Here is a 26,249-nt window from a genome sequence, read left to right as displayed (position 1 = left end):
ATTGTGTAGCGCATTGTCTGTATGATCCGAAGATACCTGTATTAAATCGAACCACACCGCTGCAAATAAGTGTTATGAAGACTTCAGTGAAGATTCTACAGTGGGAACATGAAGCTGTAGCAGACAGAGGAGTAGAGCAGCTGAGGAAAAGGTGTTTCTTTCAGGAGAGCAATCCTGAGTCCCTTAAATCTTTTCCTTGTTCAATACTGTTTTCTCAAAGCCTTTTCAACTGTGCATTATTTACCTCAGTTATGCGCCAATGACGAAGCACCAGATGCAGCGTGGTGACAGTAGGGCTGAGGATGGAGTCTTCATGGTGGGCTTGTTATTGAGGAGGAGAGAATGTGAAGCATGTGTTGCGCTGTTGAACATGTGCCACAGCATATCTGAAATTCGCTGCTGTCAGTCGGCAGAGCTCGAACCGATAAGCACATGTTGAATCAACATCCTGTTTTGCTTCCTGCTTTTCATACAATTCCTAACAACTAAACATGCCCAGACTCCAGCGGGAGAAAACTGAAACCGTGGTTGAAGGTCATAATGACCTCCACATAATGAATTCTGGTTGACTATAATTGAATAGTGATGACGTTACTGCTTTCATACAAAACCCTAGAATGCTAGAAAATTTCCAATGACATGAAGGAAAAATCTAATAGATCATATATTAAAGTCTTACTTAGCAACTTGTTTGTGGTGAAGAGTTTGCAACATTTACACTTTGTTTTAACAGGTTTGTGTCCTGCAAATAAGGGATGTGACTAATCAGTGAATGAAACAGATTAGGATGTGAGACGAGGATGTGACTAAAGATGGGGAAGGTTCCACATTTTTAGGCCTAAGAAAAGAAACAGTGCTTATCAGATATTTTTCAATTGGTTTGTAGGAGCTTGTAATAAACACTGAGGTGTGTGGGATAACAGCATGAAAAGTGAAGTCAAGAAATGTAAACTTGTCAGAATGAGATAAAAATGTGACCAAGCTGTGATTCGGTTTGAAGAGCTATCATTTTCAAATCTTACGTGGTAAGATTATGTGCAACTTATTAATCTAATTATTGCTATAAATGCAAGAAATTGAGTTACAAGGACCTAACAGTACATATGATTCTGTACGTCTGTTCAATTAACACCGTACTCTTTTCTGTTATATAATCTTAATGGACTGCTGTCCTTGTTTTCCTCCTGTCCAGACCGCAACGAGTGCCAGGAGATCCCTACTGTTTGTAACCCCGGCGAGTGCATCGACACTCTCGGGAGCTATCGCTGCATCTGCCCCAATGGCTACAAAACGACTCGGGACCAGTCGATGTGTGTCGGTAAGCTGTGCTGTGTTCCCATCGTTGCGTTATGCTGCATGGTGAGTAACTGGAGCTCCCTCTGAGATGAAACCGTCACTCTCTTGTGTCAGATGTGGACGAGTGTGAGAGACAACCCTGTGGAAACGGCACCTGCAAAAACACCGTGGGCTCCTACAACTGCCTCTGTTACCCCGGCTTTCAGAACTCACACAACGGCGACTGCATAGGTGAGCTGCTTATTTGAGGGAGTAAAATGCAGACGGTAAGAGAGAGAGGAATCACCTGCAGCTGATACATCCGTGGTGTGTGTTCATCGTTCAGATGTGGATGAGTGTTCGACGCAGAGGGGCCTGTGTCGGAACGGGCAGTGTGTGAACACGGTGGGCACCTTCCTCTGCGTGTGCCACGACGGCTACGAGCTGACGTTAGACGGCAGACTGTGTGGAGGTAACGCACTGACACCGAAAGCTATCAATATTCCACTTTTAGCATATTCTCTACGATAACCTGAAACGAAGTTGAAAAGATGTCCATCTTTCTACGTTCTGATCAGATTTTTCTCAGTTTGATCGTGATCCCCTTGTGTATTTGTTTTCTCAGATATTGACGAATGTGCAGTGAATCCAGGCACATGTGGAGCAGGAACTTGTGTGAATCTAGACGGCTCCTACAGATGCGTCTGCCCACCTGGCTACTATCTCCATGAAGAAACCTGCGAAGGTACTCAGGTCTAAATCCAGTTCATTCAGATAAACTAAACCACAAGATACAGAAACGGTGATTTGTGTAGAAATAAAATATCCTCACACATACATGAATCTCACCTCGGGCATTGCACCAAACCCCTGCTTGCATCCCACACACTCACACAGATGCAGAAATCATACCTCTGCTGAGGTGTAGAAGAGGAGAACAAACTTTGTTGGCTGAATCTTCCCCTCACCCACGCCCCTCTTCTCTCTTTCACACGTGGGAGTGGGCCCGAGCCAGAGCACTTGGATTGTTTATACAGTGGGCCTGATGAAGAGATATTGGGCAGACTTCAACACATTCCTGCCTCGTGCACTGTTCCTGGAAGCAGGGAGGAACGGCTCTGGGTTCTCAGCATCAGCAGCTGCAGCTAGCCATTGTGATTAGCGAACACGTGACCACCAGGTTTTGTCTTCCTGCAGTCATCCAGTAATGAGATATTGCGCTCCGTTTTATTGTTAAGGTATTTTTTTATTTCACCAGGAAGTCTCGCTGAGATAGAGATCTCTTTTGCAAGGGAGACTTGGCCAAAGGTAGCAGCCATTACAGTTAAATCGAAGAAATATGTATACAAGCAAAGTGCAGAACAATAAAATGCAGGACAGATAAACACATTAAACATTCCTCCTTCTTGCAGATGAATGATGAAACCCTGGAATTTATTGTTAGATGGGAATGTTTCTCGATTGATATCTCTTTGCACATGTTTCCAAGCCTGTGAGCATTGTGAGGCCCTTTGGTTGTCCCTGTGCAGACCCCGAGGGGTCACGGAGAAATTATGAATGAAATATATGAATATATATAAAGGAATATAGGAATATATGATTCTTGTAGTGTGTGCCTTCATTGGTTTAAAAGAGAAATATAGGAGTTGACTGAAGCAGCCCAGCAACAGTTGCTTCTCAGAATCATGTAACATACTGCTTTTTAATGCGACAAATATTTATATCAAGCTGATTTGTGGTACAACATATGGCTCTCCAATGTAGTTTGGTATTTTTTTTTTTTTGTTCCATCATAGCAATTAATCATCCCACAAGTGATGCAGCTGGAAGTTCAATCATAAATTTATCCAATAGTTACCAAAGCAGGATTCTTCTGGAACACATTAGAAATTAGTTTTAATGTCTTCTGTATGTAGCTTTTATGTTATGAGAAACATTTTTTTCCCCATTATGTGACAGAATTTAAGTGTGTGTGCTGTATGCGTGTTGGGTGACACTGCCTCTATTTTGTGTGTCAGATATCGACGAGTGCTCCCAGTCGCCCGAGATGTGCGTGTTTGGAACCTGCTCCAACACCGAAGGCAGCTTCACCTGCCTGTGCCCTGAAGGCTTCCAGATTTCGGCCTCCGGACGCAGATGTTTAGGTAATTTTGTGTGAGGCTATGCATCAACTTTACACAGCAAAGTGAGTACGAGAGGAGACTGAGCAGCAGTCGTGCTCGACTCTTCCTGCTCTTTCATGATAGCACACCGTGTTCCAGCTGGTTCTGCTGCTGCCTCAAGGGTGGCTGCGAACTGATCACTTTTCCATTTCTTCACCGTGTGTGTGTGTGTGTGTGTGTGTGTGTGTGTGTGTGTGTTGGGTGGGGGCGCGCTGAGCCCTCTGTTAGGGAGTTCCCTCTCCAAACACTGAAGTGATGACATCATCAGTTCACCGAGGCAGTTTGCGTTTCGCTCCGTCTCTGCAGCCTTAAAGCGCTTCACTGACGGTTGGGGGATAAATGGGAGGAGAACCGGGTGGAGAACTGGCAGTGAGGGAGATCAAGGCTTTCTCAACGAGGACAAAACTTTCCCTCCTGAGAAAACATTTGTTTTTGTTAAAAACATTGACAGACAAGTAAGAGAATCCATAATTACAGCTATCTTAAAAAAATCATTTACAGACTTCTTTAAGGCTAAACTGTGCACAAAATGTGAGGAAATTTGTGTTTGGTAGCTTACGGTCTTTGTTGTAGCGATGCATTCAAGGATGAAGACATTTCTCTTGTACATGGTGATCAGCAGAGCTGAGAATATGAGCTGTGGCTTCTTTTCCAAACAGCTTTTCTTTACTGTTGTTTGGTGGATTGGGGAAGTTTGAAGCAACAACACATATTGGCAATTCACCATGATTACCATGTGGAAGAACCACACACACACACACACACACATCCTCAACAGCCTGGCACCTTGTCTCCGTGGTGGTCACCAATATGCAAAAACATTCAACTTCTCTGTTTTGTTGCAATCAGCCTGTGTGGCTGTGTTGGTCATTCTGGCAGCGACAACACACCAAAACTGATCCCATAAGTGGAGCTGAGGCTAGAAGTGCTGGCAGCTCAGCCCGTCCTCTCCACACCCAAATTCTGGAAGTGGTCTCTGATGAGCCTCGCTCTGTTGTGGCCAGCAGTGTCGATAAGGTTAAGTTTGGGTACCAGACTGTGAAGACATGAGATTTCCACTGGTTGCAGAGTTTCATTATATATCTTTCTACATCTGGAGAAACAAGATTTTATTTTTAAAGTCTTTATTGCCACAACCAACACACTCACCTCTGTTCACCCCACAACTTCTCCAAGAAGAGAAAGAAGATATTTTGAAATTAAAATTGTTGCATTTCTTACACTGCAAACAGGTCAGGCTGTCAGATTTGGCCTTTGATAGTAGAAGGTTGAAGACACACACTGCCTGTGAGAGTGGGACAACATGCACCATCAACATATTTAGAGTTTTGCAGTGACAGCATAAATGTTAATCTCTCTGTCTCTGAAGGTTTGACAAATGTGGATAGCTGTAATTGTGAAATATTTGTCTCCACACTCACCACTTTTCATGCTGTTTTTCAGTTAAAATAAACCACTGTGTTCAAGAAAACACATTTTGTGTCATATTTTAGAATCAAATCCATAAAATCAGAACCCTGTGCACATTTGCAGATGCACATGTGTCTGCACTTGAACACGCGGCTGCACACCCAGATCCATCAATCTCCTTCCGCAGAAAGGCTGACAAATCAGTTTCATGGCAAAAAGTAACATGACACTCTTAGACGTTCTCTGCACAGCTCCAGGTGCTCATGCATGTGATCTCTGCCTTTGAGCCAGGTGTGTGTGCATGTGTGTGCGTGATCTATGGTGGTCAGAAAGCTTATTTGTGTTGAGTTCACTGAAGGCCGCTGCGAGCGGGCGAGTGCAGCCATGTGCTTCTCATTACGAGTAAAGTGCCTGCCTAGTCCAGGAAGAACAAGACAAACAGATCACTGAGGAGAGATCATTCGCCAACCTCAAGTTATTCACAAAGAAATGCAAAAAACTCCATTAAAATCTTTCCGATGTGTCCTTAATAATGATTATGAAGTTAGCATTTTTAGAATGATTTTGCTGTATGATATGAGTGCTTTATTCACTGTGAACTCCTGTGCTCCTCTGTGTGTGTGTGTGTGTGTGTGTGTGTGTTTGTGTGTGCTCACCTGTAGATATCCGTGTGAACTACTGCTATACCAAGTTTGACAAAGTCTGCTTGGCTCCGAAACCCCAGAACACATCCAAGGAACAGTGCTGCTGCTCTAATATGGCTGGCCAAGGCTGGGGAGACCCCTGTGAACTCTGCCCCACCCCTGATCAGGGTGTGTATTCCTCCCGTCACAGAGATGCACAAACACAACCTAAACCACGTACGCAAGAACCATGTTTCAACAAGGAGGATTCACTTGGAAGAAAGTGATGTGAAGTTAATGCCAATTCAACGTCAGAGACCAAGAAAACATCTTCGAATAGAGATGGAGATGAGGAGGGATGTAAATAGTTCTGAGTGTGTTCTATCCAAAAAAAAAAGTTCATTCTATGATGCCTTTAAAATGTATTTACGTCCATTTCTTGCCAAAATTTTCATCAAAGAAAGCTGTGAAATTCTTCTCTGTTTATCAGTGTTTTCGAAATTGTAGATGAACCTCTTTTCTTGAATAATAAACTTATATTCTTGCAACAAACAGTTGAATATGATGATATAAAAGCATTGTATTTTTGAGCATGAACATGTGCCAAGACATATAGATGTAACAGTGTAATTCTTACATTGCACAGACGTCGGTTCATCATAGTCAGATTACTACTTGTGCAGAATATGGAGTTTTTAATAAGACCCACTAGGTACCTATTTATTTATTATTATTTATTCAACATTATCCAAAACAAATTCCTGCATTTCAAATTCCAGTGTTTGTATAAAAACTGGGATTCATTTGTTATTTGGGCCTCAACAGCAGTCTTTGTTTTTCAAGTGACCTTCTCATGAAAACAGGTGGTTTATTATTAGTAAAGTAGTTTTAATATTTTTGAAGGGAAAGGCTCAGAATATGATACATCAAGTGAGTTTGATGTTAGGAATGTGTGGGTGCAGAAATGCACTTCCTGAAGTGAAGGGGAGGATATGAACAGATCTTCTTCACTAAGCTGATGTATGAATGTTTTTTTTTTATATTAATTTTTTTTCCCATTTTTTCAGAGGTCTATTCCCAACTTTGCATTAACACGGGTTACCAGCGTGGGAAAGACAACAATCCTGAAGGTAAACATGCTCTCAGCCTCCTCACTGCCCTGCATTAATTTGCATTTGTGCCTTGGAAATTCACTCGCTGTTTCTATTGTTTTTTAATTCCAGATATTGATGAATGCGTGAATGATCCCTGTGTAATGGCCAGTGCAAAACACTGACGGGGGTTTCCGCTGTGAATGCCCCTTGGGATACAACTTGGACATTAGTGGGGTCACGTGTGAAGGTCAGGTTCCTCTCTGTCTCTGTCATTAGCTCAATATTCCTCTTTTCTTATCATGTTTTATACCAGTGGATATCAACCCATCCCTCCCTATTAAAAAAATAAGCATCATGAAAATCACACATGACTGAATAAAAGTGTCTGACAATACTTGACACTTCTGTCACTGAGATATTGCTGCAGTGTTTTACAGTTTTTGGGCATGTTTTCGCCCATAATAATGTCAACCGGTAATCAGTAAGTACTCTAAAGATTAACCTTGCATCATTAATTGCGTGATATTCATGTCTACAGACACCAATGAGTGTGAAGTTGGAAATCCCTGCGGCAACGGGACGTGTACGAATGTCATCGGTGGGTTTGAGTGCGCGTGCGAAGACGGCTTCGAGCCTGGGCCGATGATGACCTGCGAAGGTATGTCAACTAAAATCAGATCAGTTGGTTTAGCGCTCACTCTTTGATTTTATTAGCATTTTTTACTTCCAAGAGCTAATTTCTTCTGGAATGTGGTCTTTGGTGAACCAGAAACGGCCCGTGGATGTGTGTATGGCGCATCAGGACGAGTTAGCTGAGGTGATTCCTGCTGGCCTCTAATTAGAGGCGCTGCAGTCACTTCCAGAGATATAATCTCCCCATTGGGTCATGAGTCAACCACAGGGCCTCGACCCAGGACACATCACAGAGATTATATCTCTTGGCTGACTGCGGAGTGACTGGGGAGGCCCCACAGATGAGCTGCAGAAAGCAGATAGGAGAGATAGAGATGTCTTCAATTCATTGTTCTTCATCTGTTTTACCACCACAGTGCTAAAGAGAGAGTTAGAAAAGAGGTTGGATGGATGGATGATCTTCACTTGAAATATTGATAATCTTTTTCTGTTTTTCTTTCTGTGCAGACATCAACGAATGTGCCCAGAATCCCCTCCTGTGTGCCTTCCGCTGTGTTAACGTGGTGGGGTCCTACGAGTGTAAATGTCCCACTGGCTACGTGCTGCGCGAAGACAAGAGGATGTGCAAAGGTACCACCACAAAATGACTCACCCACTCTCTCGCTCTCTGCATTCTTCCAGACATGGTTCGTTTGCTGGAAAGTGCTAATAAAAAAATAAACTAAGTACCTAGAGGAGACAGACTGGCTTCGTCCGTGAGGTTACATAACACGCCTTTGCTGATCCTCACGGTTTCCCTCTCCAGGATAAACTTAAAACACTCTGAAGACCGAAGCCGAGTCGAGTTACTGTTTACACCCCAGCTCTCTCAGATAGCTCGGTCGCCATAGCAACGGTTGTATTTAGAGGGAATCTCCAAGACAGGAGGAACCCGTCAGCGTCTATCAGCGTCACTGTTTACGCCACAGTTCCAAACAGACCACCAGCTCGTCCACTACACGTCTGTTAGCACTACAGCGCTCGGCGCTGGATTGGGTGGTTTGATTAAACTTTCGAGTGGCGGACACGAGTGTCTCCGTTACATCACTGCCGAACATGCACGGACACACACACACACACACACGCACGTAAATGATGCCTTTACGTCCTCTTAGCCATGGTTTACCATTTGTCTTCCAGATCAGAATGAGTGTGAAGATGGTGTAGATGACTGTGACAGCAGAGGCATGACCTGCAAGAACCTGATCGGTACATACATGTGCATCTGCCCGCCGGGATACACACGTCAGCCCGGTGGAGACGGCTGCACCGGTAATCATCATTATGTCTTACTAGCAAAAATTCATTTGACTTTGTATCAGTTTGAGGATCTTTTTCTTAAAATTATACACACTTCGTGTCACATTCAAGATCTGACTTAACTACCCAACAAATGTGTCAGTTTTAACCTAGCATGGTGTGTGTGTGCGTGTGTGCGTGCGTGTGTGTGTGTGTGTTAGACCTGAATGAGTGTACAGCGAAACCCGGCATCTGTAAGAACGGCCGCTGTGAGAACACAATCGGAAGCTACCGCTGCAGATGTGACCAGGGATTCGTCGCCAACCCCACACAGACAGAGTGTATCGGTACGTATGCTGCTACACAAACACACTTACTTTTACTGAATGCTTTGTATTCATGTGTTCTGACTTATATTCAAATGAAGAAAAAAAATCAGGTAACAAATAGGTTCAACTTTATATAAGACATGATGAATTGTATTTGAAGCACTCCGGTTTTGGTATGTAAACAGGAAGTCAAACATTATTGATGAAACAAATTTAAATAAATTAGTCTCTTTTTGCATCTTCAGTATGGATAAGTTCACAGCAGCTGTCTTCATTCTTTCACTGAAACTCTGAATCTTCTAACAGAAAAAAAAAGATATAGCAAGTAGTAAGAATGTATGGAGAAGAAATTCTGAGGGGAGATTTTTCAGTCTGAAAAGTTGTGTTTATACACAGGAATGAAGCACGAAACCTTTGTTAGCTGACTCCTCCGAATTTACAGTTGCCAGTAAAGCCTGGGAAACATATTTAGTTTCCTTTTTTCCAATAATTGAATCTTCTAAAAATAAAGGAGCTGTTTGTGCCTTTTTTCAGTGAAAATCTTCATAACATTGTTTCCTTCATTCAGTCAAGCTAAAAATCTATGCAGACATCAGACAGGAGCAGGGAGACGCTCCCCGAGCCGTCCTGCCCCGTCTAAATATATCCCTCTACTGGATAGCTGTGATGTGCTGAATTTGGAGAGAAGAACTCTGCAGGCTGGAAGGTTTTAGGGCTATCTCACGCCGTACAGACAGCGCAGATAGAGAAGTGTGGGTTATCTATTTACGTCTGGTTGTGTGAGGCCTGGTCCTGTCTGGGTGGTTTGGTCAGCCTCCCGTGGGCCCACTTCGTCTGGCACTCACGCTCCCGCTCCCTTTTCCCCTTTCACCCTTCAGATAACCGCGAGGGCTTCTGCTACACCGAGGTCTTGACCACTCTGTGCCAGATGACCTCCAGTAACCGGAACATGGTGACCAAGTCCGAGTGCTGCTGTGACGGAGGCCGAGGTTGGGGCACAAACTGCGAGCTCTGCCCCCTGCCGGGCACCACGCAGTTCAAGAAGATGTGCCCTCTGGGACCTGGATATACTACTGATGGCAGAGGTACCTCACAGATGAAGATGTCTAAGTATTAATCACTTCATATTCTGAAAGAGAAGTCATTATCCCACTGCTCATTTTAAATCGTTAATGATTCTCTACCAGTGTTTCACACTAAAGTCGGACATCAGTATCCTTTATTTATTACCTTTTCCACGAAACCACGTCACAATAACTTTGATTTTAACTTCCCTCTGATCTCTGCTTTTAATTCTTTTGAATAATATCAAACTTGCTCAGAGAAAAAGCATAGAATCCATTGTGCTATGAAGAGATAATATCAAAAGGACAATATGACACATGGTGGGTTCTTGTAAATATTCCCAGCTCAGTGCTCCTTTGCATTTGCAATGACTGAAATACTGAAAGGATTTTTCTGAGGCTAATTTCTGCCTGGTTGTTCCTGTCCAGATATTGACGAGTGTCGTGTGATGGGCAACTTGTGCAAGAACGGTCAGTGCATCAACGCTCTGGGCTCCTATAACTGCGTCTGCAAACCGGGCTACACCACGGACATCACCGGCACTCTGTGTGTGGGTAAGGTTCCAGTGCACCTCCAGAATTTGCTCTTCATGGACTCCTTTTCCAACCTCCCGTTCTCATTCCTGCTGTCTAGTAAAGGACTGAAGCTATGTGGGTGGACTGCCCACACACTCCTCTGAAAAATGCAGTCTGTCCGTCTCATCATCTCCCCTTATGGAATGTTTGGCTTGAGAATCAAACTCCCTCTGTCTTCCCCCTCTTTAAGTCTGACCCTCTTTTTCTAGATGTGGATGAGTGCATCCAGGCACCAAAGCCCTGTAACTTCATCTGTAAGAACACAGAGGGAGGCTATCAGTGCTCCTGCCCAAGAGGATACATCCTGCAGGAAGACGGAAAAAGCTGCAAAGGTGACATTCAGACATTTCCAGTGGAGCCACTTTAAGGCTGATGCTTCTCAGATCGCTCGATTTCAGCGACTCTCTACTTGCACGGGTTCGCTCCCAGGATAGATCTGCTGCAGTGCCGAGTGGGCCGGGCCCTCTGCCAGTGTTCTGCTCACCGTCCTGAGACGCTTCGTCTCACATATTGCACGCACGTGCAAAGACTTGATTATGAACATGCGCCCTGCGTCCAGAGCCTGTGACACAGCGCATTTGTCCGTGTTTCTGTTTATTGCGCTTGCTTACAGATACTAAATAGGTTTGCTCCACAGTGTTGAGTGCCTCTTTCATCTTTATTTACCATAGCTTCAATCCGCCCCCCTTCTCTCCTGTACCCCTCTGTGTTTCCGGTGTCTGGTTCATTTGCAGTTCATTTGTAGGTCAGTGACTGTAGAAGGACTGGAATTTGAGAGCAGCCCCCATACAGTAGAGCACGCAGTGATCTGACACAACTCCAAACACACCAACCTCAGTGCACTGCATGAACAGTTTTTACAATCTCAGATTTTATTTCGTGCCACATCTTTACATCTTTGTTTCTTTTCCCAGATCTGGACGAGTGTTCGACCAAACAGCATAACTGTCAGTTCCTGTGTGTGAACACCATTGGTGGCTTCACCTGCAAGTGTCCTCCCGGCTTCACCCAGCACCACACTGCCTGCATCGGTAAACACACTCACACACAAACACAAGAAGGCAGGTAAATGTGTAGAGCAAATTTTTTTAATGCAAGGACTTAATTGACGCTTTTAAATACAAGTTTTAACAAAGTGCAATCAGAAAACTTACAAACAGCATAAAAAATGCATTAATCACATAAAATATGGAACAAACATGAACAATTTGACCATGGAGGCTGCTAATTTGCATATTCCAAACACAATTCCATCACCGACCTTAAGAATGATCACATGCCAAAACCCTTGTAGAGTCATTTCATCAAGCCACTTACCACATTTCAGACACACCCAGTGTGTGTCAGTGCCAGGTTAAGGAACAGGGTGACAATTTCTTGGTTGGATCATTTCTTTATTCCACTGCAGTCACATTCTCGTGAATGGCTCTTTACATTAATTATTGTTTTCTGTGTGTACTTTCCTGCCTGTACACACATTTCTCTGCTCTCCTACAGTGTCACGTATTATAGCACTTCCAGTTTAGCTCATGAAGGACCCCTGAAGCTCCTTCTTGTCAGTGTTAATGAACTCCGGCTGATATCACACTGATCTTATTAGGTCAGGCCGGTTTGTGGTCATGTCAGCTTAGCAAGGCTTTGTTATGGAACATCGCAGTGGATCACCATGACGACCACAAGCTTTTTTTCCAGGCCATAAAGCAGCTCCCATGACCTTACGTCAAGTCAAAGACACGAGGCCGTCAAGGTTTGACTGAGGGATTACCCCTGGAAAATGACATCCAGTAGGTGTGGATGTGGTATTAACTGACAAAAATAAAGGAGAAAAAACAAGTTACAATGTTTGAATTGGAGTTTTCTGATCTGTTTATGTAAGACACTAAAACACAAACCAAAATCCTTGCTGGCAAATACTCATCTAAAGGTTTTAATTCGCCAACGCATTCCTGCGACCAACATGTTAGTTTCTGGAAAAAAAAAAAAAAAAAAAAAAAAAAAGACACTACAGTCACTATTTTGTCCACATTGTCTCCCGTATTGACAGAACAAACAGAGGTCCAAACTTAAAATGTCACACATTTATGAAAAGACCCTGTGATCACGCATCCAGCTGCTGAGATTTAAAGTTTACATGCCTCCACACTTTGAGTCTCCAAACGGCTTAAACAACATAATCGTTTTCAGATTGCGTCGATTCAAGTCACAACAATCAAACATGTCTCGTGAATTTTGAAGGGAAAATTTGAACCGAATGTCAACTGCTGTCGACATCCGGGATAAACATTTACTCTAAAAAAAATGTAATTACTTCGTCTGGTCAGATCCTGCTGGAGCGAGTGAGGAATTTTTACCTTTGAATCCCATCAGACTGTCAGACTTCCAGTACCAACAGTCTGCCTTGTCTGTTAAATAACTGTTGTCACCTCGGTTCAAACTTATAAACTGACTCATCTCGTTCAGATCAGGGCCACAATCAGCCTTTATATCATGTCTCCAGTTTTACCCTCATCTGAACCCTTCCCTCCTTTCACTGCAGACAACAATGAATGTGCATCAGACCCTAATCTGTGCGGCTCCAACGGCGTCTGCCAAAACACTCCAGGGAGCTTCAACTGCGACTGCCAGCGGGGATTCTCATTAGATCCCAATGGACAAAGCTGTGAAGGTCTGAGCGCGGTGCCGGCTGATTCATTGCCGAAATGAGGAGGTTACTGGAGTAATTTTGTTCCCTTGTTGGTCCTTGACAGATATGGACGAGTGTGACGGTAACCACAGGTGTCAGCATGGCTGCCAGAACCTGGTGGGGGGATACAGGTGCAGCTGTCCTCAGGGTTACCTGCAGCACTACCAGTGGAACCAGTGTGTCGGTGTGTGACAAAGTATTTTTCCTACCAGAAATAATTTCATTTGGGGCTTGCTTGGTTGCTAAAATAAGAAGCATGAAACCTTAATGCCCTCAGCTGAAGTCCAGTCTGGAAACTTTTTCATTTAAACAAAACAACTCGTCTTTCATTTCTTTCCTGCTGCCGTCCTTCTAATATAAATATCTCTCAAATGTTTTCCTTTCAACTGTGTCCGTAAATGTGGCAAGGCCAGTCAAAAAGGAAATTCTCAACATGTCACACACATTTTTGTCCGTCAAACATCTATTTTTAGTCCGTATCACTCTTCATATTCACTGCGGGCATGGCATACTTTCCCAGTATTGTTTGTGTCCTTTAACTTGACTGACCCCTGGTTTGTTTACTTCCCTTCCGCTTCCCGCCGACCCAGACGAAAACGAGTGCCTGAACAGCCAGATCTGCGGGGGAGCGTCGTGCCACAACACCCTGGGGAGCTTCCGCTGCCTTTGCCCCACCGGCTTCAACTACGAGCAGAACAGCGGCGGCTGCTCGGACATCAACGAGTGCTCCACCAGCCAGAACCCCTGCAAGTTCGGATGCTCCAACACTGACGGGGGCTACCTGTGCGGATGCCCGCCGGGATACTTCCGCGCAGGACAAGGGTGCGAGAGTTTGCCACTGAGTGTGTGTGTGTGTGTGTGACAGGAAGGTGTTTCTGTAGACTGATGGCCTCGTTTATGTTTCAGGCACTGTGTCACCGGCATGGGCTTCACAAGCACCCCCGGCGGGGAGGCCGGCGAGGGAGACGATAATTCTCTCTCCCCCGAGGCCTGCTACGAATGCAAGATCAACGGCTATCCCAAGAAGGGACGCCAGCGGCGCAGCACCAACTCGACACAGGAGGAACCTCTTGAAAGCATGCAGGTAACCTGCATGCAAACGTAAAGTCACAAAAACAGGGAACTGAAGAGCGTCTCTATAGAGAAAAGATCCAACGCAGTCAGTCAAAACCAGGGGACAGTTGATTCACACATGGGAAAAAAGACCCAACCGGCACAGATTTTATACACAAGGGAGGAAGACGCAGGTGAAACACATTAAGATGGGCTTGCTGTAATCAGCATGCAGAGGACACGAGGGCAGGAAGTCAAAACACCTCCGATGAGAGAAGCTAGTGAGGGCAGAATAAAACCAGACGATGAACAAAGACCTTCAAGACCTCGTGAAGTGCATTTTCACTCCAATGTCAGATTTGTCTTTGGGCTTGTTGTTCAATCATCTCTTGATCTCTGCAAATAACTGTCACAACAAACTCCATTAGTCTTCCTGTGAAATGGTTTTAAATGTGTGTGTGTGTGGTGTGTGTGTGTGTGTGTGTGTGTGTGTGGTGTGTGTGTGTGTGTGTGTGTGTGTGTGTTCTTGTATTTCTATCCTTGTCGGGGCCAAATGTCCCCACAAGGATAGCAAAACGTGGAACGACGTGCCTTGTGGGGACCTTTTTCCGGTCCTAAGTAGGAGAAACAGTGTTTTCTTGACCATGTTGTTGTTACTGAAAAAAGTAAAAGTGCAAAAACATTTCTTTAGGGTTAGGCTTTGTTGTGGTGTGGGTTAGGGTTAGGGTAAGGGTCAGGGTTAGGGGCTAGACATGAATGGGAGTCAATGGTCCCCACAAGGATAGAAATACAAGACTGAGCGTGTGTGTGGTGTGTGTGTGCGTGCGTCCTCTGCATCAAAAACAGCATCAGCACGACTTGATTGGGATGTATAATACATATACAGCAGCTACTGTCAAATTATAAACACACCTCCTCTACTTCAAAGCATTTTGAGTAAAAATGTGTAAATATACAGAAATAAGTGGCACTCTGTCACCACTTCAGTGGGCCTTTAAACCACGAGGTCATGCACTCTGTATTTTTGAAGATTGAAGGTTTATTTACTTAAAAGAAACACATTTATTTTACGCCCCTGGTTGGCTCACTGTGTTTAAATGTGACTACTTTTAGGTCTTCTACATAAATAATAGAAAGTGTCCGGATTCCACAACTGTTTTTCCCCACAATGTAGGAAATTTCTAGCAAAAATACTTGAGAAAAAAATAATAATTGTACTTTGCGATGAGGGAGTGCTTTCTAGTCGACTTTTTGATGCTAGATGTGGAGGAAGGTGCACTTATGAGAGAAATTACCTCAACTTTGCTCAAATGTCGACGGGATGGTTCTCATGAAACGCCTGATTTGCCTCTTGATTAATAAAATGCACATGTGACCCGTCCCACATCCTCTCACCTCATCTGGATCGTCTCTTTGTCCACAGCTCACTGAAGACATGGTCAGCCTGGCCAGTGTGGACATCGAAGACACTCTCCAGTTCCACCTCAACATCAGCGACCTGAGCAACCGTGACCACATCCTGGAGTTCACCCCGGCCTTGTCCACGCTCAGCGACCACGTGCGCTACAACATTGACTTCGGAAACGAAGACGGCTCCTTTAAAATCAACCAGAGGAATGGCGTCAGCTACCTGCATCTGAGCAAGAGGAAGGCTCTGGCGCCGGGGGCGTACCAGCTGCATCCCTCTTCAGAAGGAACTGGCTGGCGGAGGACGATAAAGACTACCTCACAGGACAGCTGGGAGACGTACTGAAGATGAGGGTGCAGATCATCCTCCATTAACCATCACCAGACTGAGAGAGGCAGATGTTGCCAGCAGCTGCTCACCCGGTGTCAGCCTCACACTCCCCGCAAGGCCAAACGCTTCTGACTCTGGGTCAGTAGTTTGGGGCAACTTCTGCCTGCTCCTACGAGGAGAAGAGCTCGCCACCAAAGAGACGAGAAGGGGGTGGGAGGGAGAGGGACTGCGTCATTTAATTACCAAAGATGATTCTACATATCATAGATACAATTTCTGTGGAAAAATACCAGCTGAATGAGGTAGTGTGAAAGATTACAGGCAAATGAAACACATATTGCTCCCACCCGCAACTCCAGCTGTGTTTAAAGCACTATTGATGGCGTAAATAGGGTTTTTAATTGTAGGGTTTATTGTTGTATAATGATATGTGGAATCAGATGCCACTTTGAAGGGCATGTGGACTGCAGAAAGCTGGGTTTTTGTTTTAGATTTTTTTTTTTTTTTTTTTTTTTTTTAGAACTCAGCCTGTTTTGAAGGAAAAAAGGGTGAGTCCCAATAGTCTGAAATAAATTCATTTCCTCCCCTCAGGTATATGACTGAACAAACCTGGAAGTTAACTCGTTTCTCCTTCCTTCAGATCTTAATTTAAAGGAGTGAAGATTAAAAAAAAAAAAAAAGGAAAAAGTTTGAGACTTATTTGGAGAGGAAAGGAACAAACTATGGACTATTGAGATGTAGCCATGTCTGAGCTTGAATGACTTCTACTGCATATTTAAACTACGCTTTTCCATCTTTCCTACTGATTAGAATATTTCATATTTACTGGTGCTAGCAACACATCACACGTAAAGTCATGAATGCACTGTACTACTATTCAGAACTCAGTAGTCAATAAGACACGATCCCGGCGGCCATCCTGAAGATTTTATGTCTTTGCAGCCGTAACAGCTCGCTTCATAGCCTGTCTGCTCCTCTATACTACATGTACATTGTGTTTATACTGTAATAATCAATGCCACTTTTAATCTATGAAGCATTTGTAAACTAGAGGAAGCCCCTGGAATAGTGGGGGTTGTAATGGTGCTTATAATGACCAACTACTTCCTTTATAAACTGTGTATACATACACACATGCACACACACAGACACAGACACACACAAGACACATTGATGATGCCAAACCTGGGCCTTCATGATTATGCACTGAGGTCTTCCTGGCCACACAATCTCTCACAAGCAAAATCAGTGCTGCATTGCCGCGGACCAGCCTGACACCAGTCTGTGTTCTCTGTTCACATCAGTGAGGGTTTAGTTGTAAATTCACAATAAAAACATATTTTTGATGTACATGTACTCACTGCTGTGTTTCCCCTCTATCCAGCTGTTAATCACAACCATGCATAAGAAGTGGACAGGGTGAGAAATTTGAGCGAGTTTGATGACAACCGGGTCAGAGCATCTCTAAAACCGCAGCTTTTGTTTCCAGTCTGTTGTGGCCGGTAATGATCAGGAACCTGCGACAGGATCACGGCTGCACGCCATGCAGTGGAGGCCCCACATCACAGCTCACATTACTTGAAGAACATCTTGAAGTGAGATACTGCAGCATCAGTGGGGTGTATTGCTCGATGCACCAGGGCAGTTTGGACAGAAACTCCCTACAATGTTGTGCCGGTGGTCATAATGTTATGGCTGTTCAGTTTACATTCTAACTGATGAGGCTTCGACTGCTTTCCTGTCCTGTACTGCCCCCGTGTGGACATCTGGAAGAGAGTTTTATTCCCCCCCTCTTCAAATTATGACATCTTACTCAAGAACACAAGATAATAAAGAAGACCTGACTCAAACTATGAAAAAAACGATCTTTATTTGCACGCCATTTAGATTACTGTAACAAACTGCATTTGGAGTCTTCATACATTTTTAGCTGTCAGTTGCTTCCTGTTGATCCGAAACCTCCGGCACCACGCTCCGTCTCATCAAGAGTCTGAAAGAAAAGCCACTTTTAAAAAAATGATAAATTGAAACTATTATGATGTCTTATAGTAAAGGTGTACATTCAACAGCGTTGCGATGTGATGTGAGCACTTGAGCTGATTTGAGACGTTGGTTTCAACAGTACAACATACTGAATAAATAGTAATTGCTGTCCCAGATGGATAAGAAAAAAAAGACAACTACAAACATCAGTGCCAAAACCTTAAAACCTTTCTCACCTAAGTATCAAACACAACTAATTGTTTATTTAGCATTTTTGATCCTCTGTATCTAATGTAGTGGCAACAGAGCAGATGTATCTCAAGTTCACCTTTTCCTCCACCAGATCCGGGTAGCAGATCTTCTCACACACCAGCTGAGCAATTCTGTCCCCCTTTTTCACTGAGGAGACAGACAAGCAGAACTTTGCATTTATCTTTATAACTTCTCTTACTTTTCTGATGGCAATAGCAGCTACACCTTATATGACGTCTCTACAGGATGCACAGAAGAACAGAATATTGTCATGCTGTTACTGACAGTTTAATTTTTGCTGAGAGCCAGGGACGTGAATAATAAGACTGCAAACGCTTTGGTCTTTGTAGGAGTGAGAGCGTTCAAGTACATCAACAACCTTGATGGAATTGTGCAAGGAGTCCAGAATCGTTTAGTAACACAAACACAAAGAATTCCTCCAGGAATAACATCCTGTAAGAAAGGTTGCTGTAGCAAGGTGAGTAATAACATCACTTGAGTCACACACGACTTTAAGATTAAAATTGACACATTCGTTACAGGTGGAGCGAGCAAGCAAGATTCTTTTCTCACCAGAGAATGTCAACACAATGCAGTACAAAATGCCTCAATATGCCATTTAAGTAAAGTACAATTCACTGATGCCACAGCTCACCTTCGAATGCATCCTTGTTGAAGTTGAAGAGCACAACACCCACATTTCCTCTGTAGTCCTCGTCGACAACTCCAGCTGAGGAGGACAAACAGAGGGACTGAAATGATGTACGTGTGTGTGTGTGTAAATGACTCAAGTCATATAGGCAGAGACTCACCACCGACATCAATGAAGTGTTTGGCTGCCAGTCCAGAGCGTGGAGCTGGGAAGACAAAAAATATACCAAAACATAGTTATTTTATGTTTTAGACTGACAGAAACGTCCAGTAGATCCAGAAAAAATAACAAGTTCACATTGGAGGTTACTAACACTCACCCACTCTGCCATAGCAGCCATGTGGAACTGCAATCTGAATGTCAGTCTTCACAATGGCCTTGTCCATAGGACCGATGGTGTAATCATATGCACTGTTAGAAATTCAAGAAATTAGGTTAGTTAGTTTGGAAGCTACGGTGAGAATAAACCCACTTATACTCATGGCATCAGATAAAGTTTGCACAGAAGTTACAGCTGAACTGTACAGCAGTCATACTGTTCCACGTGGCTAAACTCTTTCTTATGATGCACAATCAGCAAACTAAAGTTTAACCAACCTGTAGAGGTCATATCCTGCAGCTTTAGCCGAGCCTCTGGTAGGTGTAGTAGCATGTTCAGACAGCTTAGCAAACCTGAGGACGGGTTTTTCCTCTGCCAGCTGTGCTTCCCTCTTGGCCTTCTTTGATGGAGAGATTGCAGAAACGTCTGTTGCCTCTAGGACAGGCATGGTGGCAGAGTGTTCACAGTTATAAACCCGGAGAGTACACCTAATATGCTAAATGTAACTAACGCTACGACCAGCGCCCTCAGTTCTGCTCCAGTTTCTTGGCGGCACAACTGAATGAATCTCCCGCCTTGAAGTGGCGCCAAATTAGCCCCGCCTCTAACACGTCATCACGCACGCAGCGCAGCGTGAACGGAAAAAATACAGCAGAATATTTTTTAAATGGACTAAATAGCTTATGGGAGCTGCTACAGACGTGCTGGATGCATATTTTTAAATATGATAGAAATTATAAATTGAGCTCGAAGACACACGTCATAACGAGACCCAACGGAATCTCGCGAGAGTTGTCGATGTAAATACGATGTTTCTCAGATTAAAGACACACGAAGTCGTATAAAACCACAAAATTAGCAATAAAAGTGCATCTTATTCACAGTATTGCTTCTGCTAACGCGGCCAATAAACGGTCGATATGTTACACAGCGTCTATATGCTTTTAAACCGGGACAGCTCGACAGGCTGGCAGAGCGAACGTCAACAAACACCCGTCATGGAGCGGACGGAGCTTTCGAATCGAGTTTCCTGCTTGCCTTTGCTATTAGAGACCACGTGAGAGTGGAGGTGTCGTCCCAAGAAACGTGGAGCAGCCTCACAAAGCCGCGAGCGTAGCTGAAGCGCCTGCAGCCTCAACAGCGTGGCTGTCATGTTGTTTTCATGACGTAGAGATGTTTCCCGTTGGAGCGATATCGGCTGCTCGCTCCCAACCACGCCTCTTCCTCCTTCTCTTTCTCCCCCCTCCCTCCTTCACCTCGTCATCGTCTTCTTCATCTTCCTCCTTCTGTTTTTCCTCCTCTCCAGTCAGCCACGCAGCAGCGCAGAGGAGAAAATCATTCAAATTGTAAACAAATGCAACTCCTTGTGAACAAGTTGCCAGTAAATGACCAGGGAACACAATCCACACACCTGTGAATAATTGTCAATCACCAATCAACCTAACAAGCACCTCTTTGGAGTTGGAGAAAAAGAAATGACCTGGAGTACAGACCCCACGTTTCAAACTAGGGTATTGAGCTTTGGGACAAAGGAAAAGAAACACACACACAAACAAAACCCCACAACTGTCTCCAAAGAGGCACAGGTTGAGTAATCTCATGACAATATCTCAAGACTTGAAATTTCTGATGTACCGCTCGTTAAGTTGGATGAGTTTTTCCTGCATTTCAGCCTCTTTCATCAGTCAGGTTGTCATATTCACGCCAATACTCCTAATTCCAAATCTGTTCAAAAAGTTATTAGTGACAGAAAGTTTGTTTTAAGCTGTAGAATAACCTGTGTTGGTTGCAGCCGTGAATTGTGAACTATTAGTTCAGTCACATTAACATTGTAAAGGTATTGTTTTTGTTTTTTAATTGCGGTTCTACCATTGTTCACATTTGAATGTGGCGTTGGATGTGAAGTGCTTCTCCCTGCAGGTGTCTCCCTCCGATTACTCTTGAGTATTGTCAGCTCTGTCCCACACACACACACACACACACACACACACACACACACACACACACACACGCTCAGTCTCGTATTTCTATCCTCGTGGGGACCGTCCATTGACTCCCATTCATGTCTAGCCCCTAACCCTGACCCTTACCCTAACCCTAACCCACACCACAACAAAGCCTAACCCTAAAGAAATGTTTTTGCACTTTTACTTTTTTCAGTAACAACACATGGTCAAGAAAACACTGTTTCTCCTACTTAGGACCGGAAAAAGGTCTCCACAAGGCACGTCGTTTCACGTTTTGCTATCCTTGTGGGGACATTTGGCCCCAACAAGGATAGAAATACGAGAACACACACACACACACACACAACACACACACACAAACACACACACACACACACACACACACACACACACACACACACACACCTGGTCTTCTTCTGTGTTCTCTGTGATTTTCCTTTTATCATTTCATGTGATTTTTGCCTCTTTCAGCAGCTTGGTCTGTTAAACCTTGTTGGTGTTCTTCATGTTTTATCCCACCTCAACTGTATATTCTCTCAGTACTTCCTAAACTCAGGAAAACAGACAGTTTCTCCCACCAGTGACACTTTATTATAGATAAACACCAATATAAATGAACCCATCTGCTTGCCATATCTAAAGGAAACAGGCATTACAGCTTAAAATTGGTATTAAAGCCTTTATTGATGTGATCACGGTTCCATTTTCAAAAAGAAAGACAGTCAGTAGGCTAAAATATACAAATGATTTGGATTGACAGTTTTCAATATTTAATTTCAGATGTACTGTGATAATAACATTACAGATATTGTATCATGGCTATGTATTTTACACTCAGTGAATATACTGAAGATCAAATCAATATCACCAAATATTTAGATGAAACATAAAGTAACAATGGTAGTGTCATTTTATTAATTAAGGTACTTGTATTGATGTCATATGTCTACTATGTACATTTACTTTACAGTCACAGTCACTTAGTGTAACTTTTGTAGCAGCCGTGTTTTTGTTTGTTTTTGTTCATAGAAGTGGTCTGGCCAAGTCCAGGTCATTTCAACCCCAAATTATGACTTTAAGTTCCTTTTCTACACTTTTAGTCATGCTTTAGTCCTGAGCCAATACTGTGAGAAGCTTAAACATCACCTGTGTTGCTAAATTCACATTCAGACTTATGCACAGACATCAAATTAAAACATTTAGTGATGTGACTCTGGCAGCACAACAAAACAGTCAAATGTTTTTTTCTTTTGTAGCCATAAACTGTAGTATCAAGATGCTTTTCTTAGTAAAAGTTCAACTACTCATTTAGCAAAAAAGTATAAAATTTATCCATAGAGAACCTTAACAGACTGAGCAGAGAAAATGTGGATAAATAATAAAACTTTTGGGCCGAAGGTAAAGCTTTATAAAACCTGTCTTTTACTTCTTGCATGTTTGAATGAGTCCTGGTGTATAAATGTTGTCAGCCGGATTTAGTTTAAAATCGCTGTATGTTACGGCTCTACTATTGTTCCTATTACCATCAACCAGGTGCTCAGGAGTAGAAGGTGAGCACGCTCTTGTGGTTGCCTCTCATGAGCAGGGTCGGAGGGAGATCCTTAGTCAGGATGTCCAGCCAGGCCATGTAGAGGAAATCAGAAATAGATTCCTTACGAGCGATGGGCATGCTCCTGCAAAGGGTGAAGAGGAGAAACAATAAATCAGTGACTATTTAAATATGATATAATGCAAACAGCATGATAGCACTGGTTTAGGTTGATACTTACACAACGATCAGAGTGGCCAGTTTTGAGTGTTCTTGAAGGAGCTCATTCAATCGTATCTGGAGGTTGGTCTGTAAAAACAAAACAAAAACATATTTACTTTTGAAACAAACTAATTTCAGTCCCATCTTACTGTTAAATGCATAACTATAGGTGTTCGGTATGGTTTCATTAGGTTTTACCTTCTCCTCGAAGCTGCTCAGCTCTTCGTCGGTGATTTTCCAGGGATTCTGTTTCCTCATGGCCGCAGCCTGAACGCTGTCTCCGGAACCCTCGCGCAGACGGAAGGGCTCGATCATTTCCTCGAACTTCCTGGAGCTGGCGGAATGCAGATAACAAAATGAAGTGACTTTGGGAAACTCTCATTTGCAAACATATGATGCACGGATATTAAGAGTTGATTGAATTCCACTATTACTGCGGCGCCATCTGGCTCACTATCGGCCCAGAGAAATGCAGCGTAGACGGTTACCTCTCAGATCGGGGGGGCACGTGGATGTCATCGACCACGGTGATGTCGCTGCAGTTGATTCTGAATTTCTGCAGCAGTGACTTCATCCTGCAAGTCAATTCGCCACACATCGATTAGGCTTTGCGTCAATGCAGGTATTTATTCTATCTTAATGGTAAATCTCATTTTCTGTAATGTGATGTTGTGGGCTCATGAATTTTCATATTGGGATTTTTTTTTTCCAGGTAATGTACCCAATCTCACTTCCACACATTAAGCCGTAATTGATAGTGAAGCCTTAATTTGTTTACTCACTCCTCTTTATCCAGCTCGCTGCGTCCAGGCTGCCCAGCAATGAAGATCCTTAATTTAGAGTCTTTCCACTTCTTCCTGGTGGTGAGGATGTAGGGGAGCAGCAGGGTAAGGCCTGACAGAGGGAAGAAAAAAGTCTTCTTTTAACAGTCTTTCCAATCCACTCAGCTTTGTGTTTCATCTGTGTGATGATGAATGCTTTTACTTTTTCAGTTTTTCAGCCAGATGCATGAAAAATACAGCAAATTACTGGATGAGATCGGTAAAGAGATTTTGAACATAAAACAGATCGGACCTTTCTACCATCGAACTACCAAACCCCCAGAATCAAAAGTCCCCTTTAGGTTTTAAACACTACAACTGATGAACTATACTGCTAATCATTGTGATTATTGTGTGTTTGATTTCATAAAGAACCACTTCATCTCAGGCTTTGAGACCATCAACTCGTCTAGTCTGATGCAAACCACTGTAAGTGGCTCAGTGTTACAGTGTTCAGCATGCCTACAGTGAGAAGACTACAGTTTGATTCTGAGGAGGTTGAAGAGGGTGGGGAGTGTTCTATCAGATTCAAATGAAGGCTTCTAGATACTCAATCATATAGTTTAACCACTTCACAAATCTGTCATTTTGTGTATAATATTCATCAAGTGTGCTTTCAAGCGTCGAGGGCTGCGGAGCTGCGGGCGCTGGAGCGCTCTGCACAGTTTACCTGCAGGTTTATAATCATATAACTTGAAATAACATAATTTCTGCAAATGGAGGGCACTGTTTTTCCAAGATGTCCAGACTCCCCTGTCGCTGCTTGTTTTCCTTTCGTGCATGTCGACTTAATTTGTGATTTTAAATGCCTGCTGTTTGCTGATCTGCAGGCCTCGTTATCTTTCATTCAAAAGCCTTAGAGACGACTGATCAATCATCAAACCGGCTGCCCTCTTATAATCCATTCAATATGAGGGTCATTTGGAATTAGTTTCTTTAAATCATGCATGTTTTCAGTCTGTGTAGATCCTGTGGTGGATTAGTGAGCTGTAAATCATCTTCAGCTCCAAGAAACAATAATTTAGAGAAGCAAGGAGATTATTGATTTGTTCGCACTGAAAATTGCTAGTTTAACACATTTATTCCCCATTTATGAACTGCTGTTATTGTGCAGTGGTTACTTCAGCGCTCACCGCCAATTGCATTGACATGACATGATTCCGTTCTTTTTTTAGGGACAGAGCCCGGACAAGGTCTCTATTGTTTTTCGTTCGTTTGTTTTTGTGTGTATTTGTGATCGTCTACAGGTGTGGTGCATCAGCAGGGGCAGCGTACACAAAACCGACTCCTACCTCCATCGTCAAACAGCCACCACACGTCGATGGTGCCTTTAGGCTGCTTCTTCTTAAACTGATGGCCGGCCTCGGTCAGCCTCTCATTCATCTTGGCAACCTGAGCGGGTGGCGGGCCGCACACTGACACTGCAAGAGAGAAGAAGAAGAAGAGCATCAGTAGGGAGTAAAATCATTTATACATAATAGAAATTGGATGGGGAAACTAACGCAAACAACATTCGGAACAGGCTGTACATCAGCGGAAGCGGGCATTTCTCAATTGTAACATTCCAATAAGTTGGATGTGGGACCAGTGCTGCTCTGCCAAGACGCAGCTCGGTGCCCAGTGTGTGTTTGTGTGATGGAGTGAGCGGCTGCAAGCCCCCTCTGCTGTCTGGGTTAAAGGGATGCTCCTGAAACTGGAACGAAACCGACCGTATTATTGGATTACACCGTCAGAGACCTTTTAGTGGGAGTGGTTGATTCAATTATATCTCACTGTGAGTGTGGAGAAATTACCCCCCCCCCCCCCCCCAAAAAAAAAAAAAAGATGTGAGTCATTGGTTTAATTTTTTAAATGTGTGTCATTTTATTGCCTGACGAAGAGAAAATACGAGTGCCGGCGGTGGGGAGTGAGAAAGATGCCCACATTCTCAATATATCTAATAACTTATTGATGCATTAAATGCCTTGGATACTTTTTTTGTTTTTCAAGTATCGAAAAACAATCTGTAATGAGATACCTCTTGTCGTGAGCACTTGCTGGGAGGAGTTCCTGGACTTCCTGAAGAGGCCTTTGGGTTTTCCTCCGTTGGGCATCGTCTCTTTCTCCAGTTCCCGTTGCTCCTTTGCCGCCCTCATCATCTCTTCTGAAAGACAAAGAAATAAAACAAAAAACAAACACGTCATCACTGTGACCCTTCCTTATTTATGATTCGGCTGTAAAACCATCTGTTGTTTTAGTCATCTTATCTGTTGACTACCTGACAGTAATAAATACCTGTAATTTACAGAACAAAGTGCCTTTGCTTATCAGTGTTGTTTTGTTATAATCAGTGACTGTAGGCCCTTTGAAACAGTGGCAGTCAAGTTCCTTCAAATCATAATGGTCAATATATTTTTATAGTTTAAGAAGGCAAAGGTTTTAATAGGCCCTGATATTTTTAATAATTCATTGGGATTCTAGATCATTCTATCATAGTTTTGATGCAGTTTTATGCATTTTTTGTTGCTATTGCAAGTCTACATATACCTATAAACACGAACACAATGATCACATGCCTTGATACTTTTTAAGGGCATTATGATTGAAA

General features: G+C 43.4%; 3 protein-coding genes across 3 annotated transcripts in view; 1 reads left to right on the top strand and 2 right to left on the bottom strand.

Moving 5' to 3' along the window:
- LOC115387320 (fibrillin-1-like) overlaps nt 1-16,890 on the top strand; it is a 66,926-nt gene extending 50,036 nt beyond the window's left edge. The window contains 23 exon segments of the mRNA XM_030089993.1: nt 1,193-1,318; nt 1,411-1,527; nt 1,622-1,747; nt 1,901-2,020; nt 3,294-3,419; nt 5,510-5,659; nt 6,538-6,600; nt 6,694-6,736; nt 6,738-6,811; nt 7,103-7,222; nt 7,705-7,827; nt 8,377-8,508; nt 8,697-8,822; nt 9,683-9,889; nt 10,298-10,423; nt 10,654-10,776; nt 11,359-11,475; nt 12,981-13,109; nt 13,192-13,311; nt 13,718-13,949; nt 14,034-14,211; nt 15,604-15,859; nt 15,862-16,890. Coding sequence (XP_029945853.1) covers nt 1,193-1,318; nt 1,411-1,527; nt 1,622-1,747; nt 1,901-2,020; nt 3,294-3,419; nt 5,510-5,659; nt 6,538-6,600; nt 6,694-6,736; nt 6,738-6,811; nt 7,103-7,222; nt 7,705-7,827; nt 8,377-8,508; nt 8,697-8,822; nt 9,683-9,889; nt 10,298-10,423; nt 10,654-10,776; nt 11,359-11,475; nt 12,981-13,109; nt 13,192-13,311; nt 13,718-13,949; nt 14,034-14,211; nt 15,604-15,859; nt 15,862-15,962 — 3,035 coding nt within the window. The 3' untranslated portion in view covers nt 15,963-16,890.
- Nucleotides 16,891-17,769: 879 nt separating this feature from the next.
- LOC115387301 (deoxyuridine 5'-triphosphate nucleotidohydrolase-like) lies at nt 17,770-20,331 on the bottom strand. The gene is made up of 7 exons (XM_030089973.1): nt 20,163-20,331; nt 19,403-19,559; nt 19,125-19,216; nt 18,966-19,010; nt 18,809-18,883; nt 18,230-18,300; nt 17,770-17,908 (listed from the first exon to the last, which is right to left on the bottom strand). The coding sequence occupies exons 1-7, from the start codon at nt 20,275-20,277 to the stop codon at nt 17,852-17,854; spliced, it is 612 nt and encodes a 203-aa protein (XP_029945833.1). The 5' UTR covers nt 20,278-20,331; the 3' UTR covers nt 17,770-17,851.
- A 1,459-nt stretch (nt 20,332-21,790) lies between these two features.
- LOC115386615 (solute carrier family 12 member 1-like) lies at nt 21,791-26,238 on the bottom strand. The gene is made up of 8 exons (XM_030089050.1): nt 26,226-26,238; nt 25,680-25,805; nt 24,955-25,083; nt 23,624-23,735; nt 23,330-23,416; nt 23,040-23,175; nt 22,861-22,928; nt 21,791-22,764 (listed from the first exon to the last, which is right to left on the bottom strand). The coding sequence occupies exons 1-8, from the start codon at nt 26,236-26,238 to the stop codon at nt 22,629-22,631; spliced, it is 807 nt and encodes a 268-aa protein (XP_029944910.1). The 3' UTR covers nt 21,791-22,628.
- Nucleotides 26,239-26,249: the final 11 nt, after the last annotated feature.

Source organism: Salarias fasciatus, chromosome 1 (genome assembly GCF_902148845.1).
Source record: "Salarias fasciatus chromosome 1, fSalaFa1.1, whole genome shotgun sequence".
NCBI classification, from domain to species: domain Eukaryota; kingdom Metazoa; phylum Chordata; class Actinopteri; order Blenniiformes; family Blenniidae; genus Salarias; species Salarias fasciatus.
Note: the sequence above shows the minus strand (reverse complement) of the source record. Positions and strands in the feature narration are given on the sequence as shown.

What these genes read in the sequence shown, in the direction of transcription:
- LOC115387301 (XM_030089973.1), bottom strand. Translation starts at nt 20,277, where the DNA reads ATGACAGCCACGCTGTTGAGGCTGCAGGCGCTTCAGCTACGCTCGCGG. An exon ending in ACACTTCATTGATGTCGGTG is followed by an intron (nt 18,884 to 18,965) that starts GTGAGTCTCTGC and finishes TGTCCTCCTCAG; the next exon opens with CTGGAGTTGTCGACGAGGAC. An exon ending in CAACAAGGATGCATTCGAAG is followed by an intron (nt 18,301 to 18,808) that starts GTGAGCTGTGGC and finishes CTGTCTCCTCAG; the next exon opens with TGAAAAAGGGGGACAGAATT.
- LOC115386615 (XM_030089050.1), bottom strand. An exon ending in AGCGAGCTGGATAAAGAGGA is followed by an intron (nt 23,417 to 23,623) that starts GTGAGTAAACAA and finishes ATTGACTTGCAG; the next exon opens with GATGAAGTCACTGCTGCAGA. An exon ending in TGAGCAGCTTCGAGGAGAAG is followed by an intron (nt 22,929 to 23,039) that starts GTAAAACCTAAT and finishes TTGTTTTTACAG; the next exon opens with ACCAACCTCCAGATACGATT.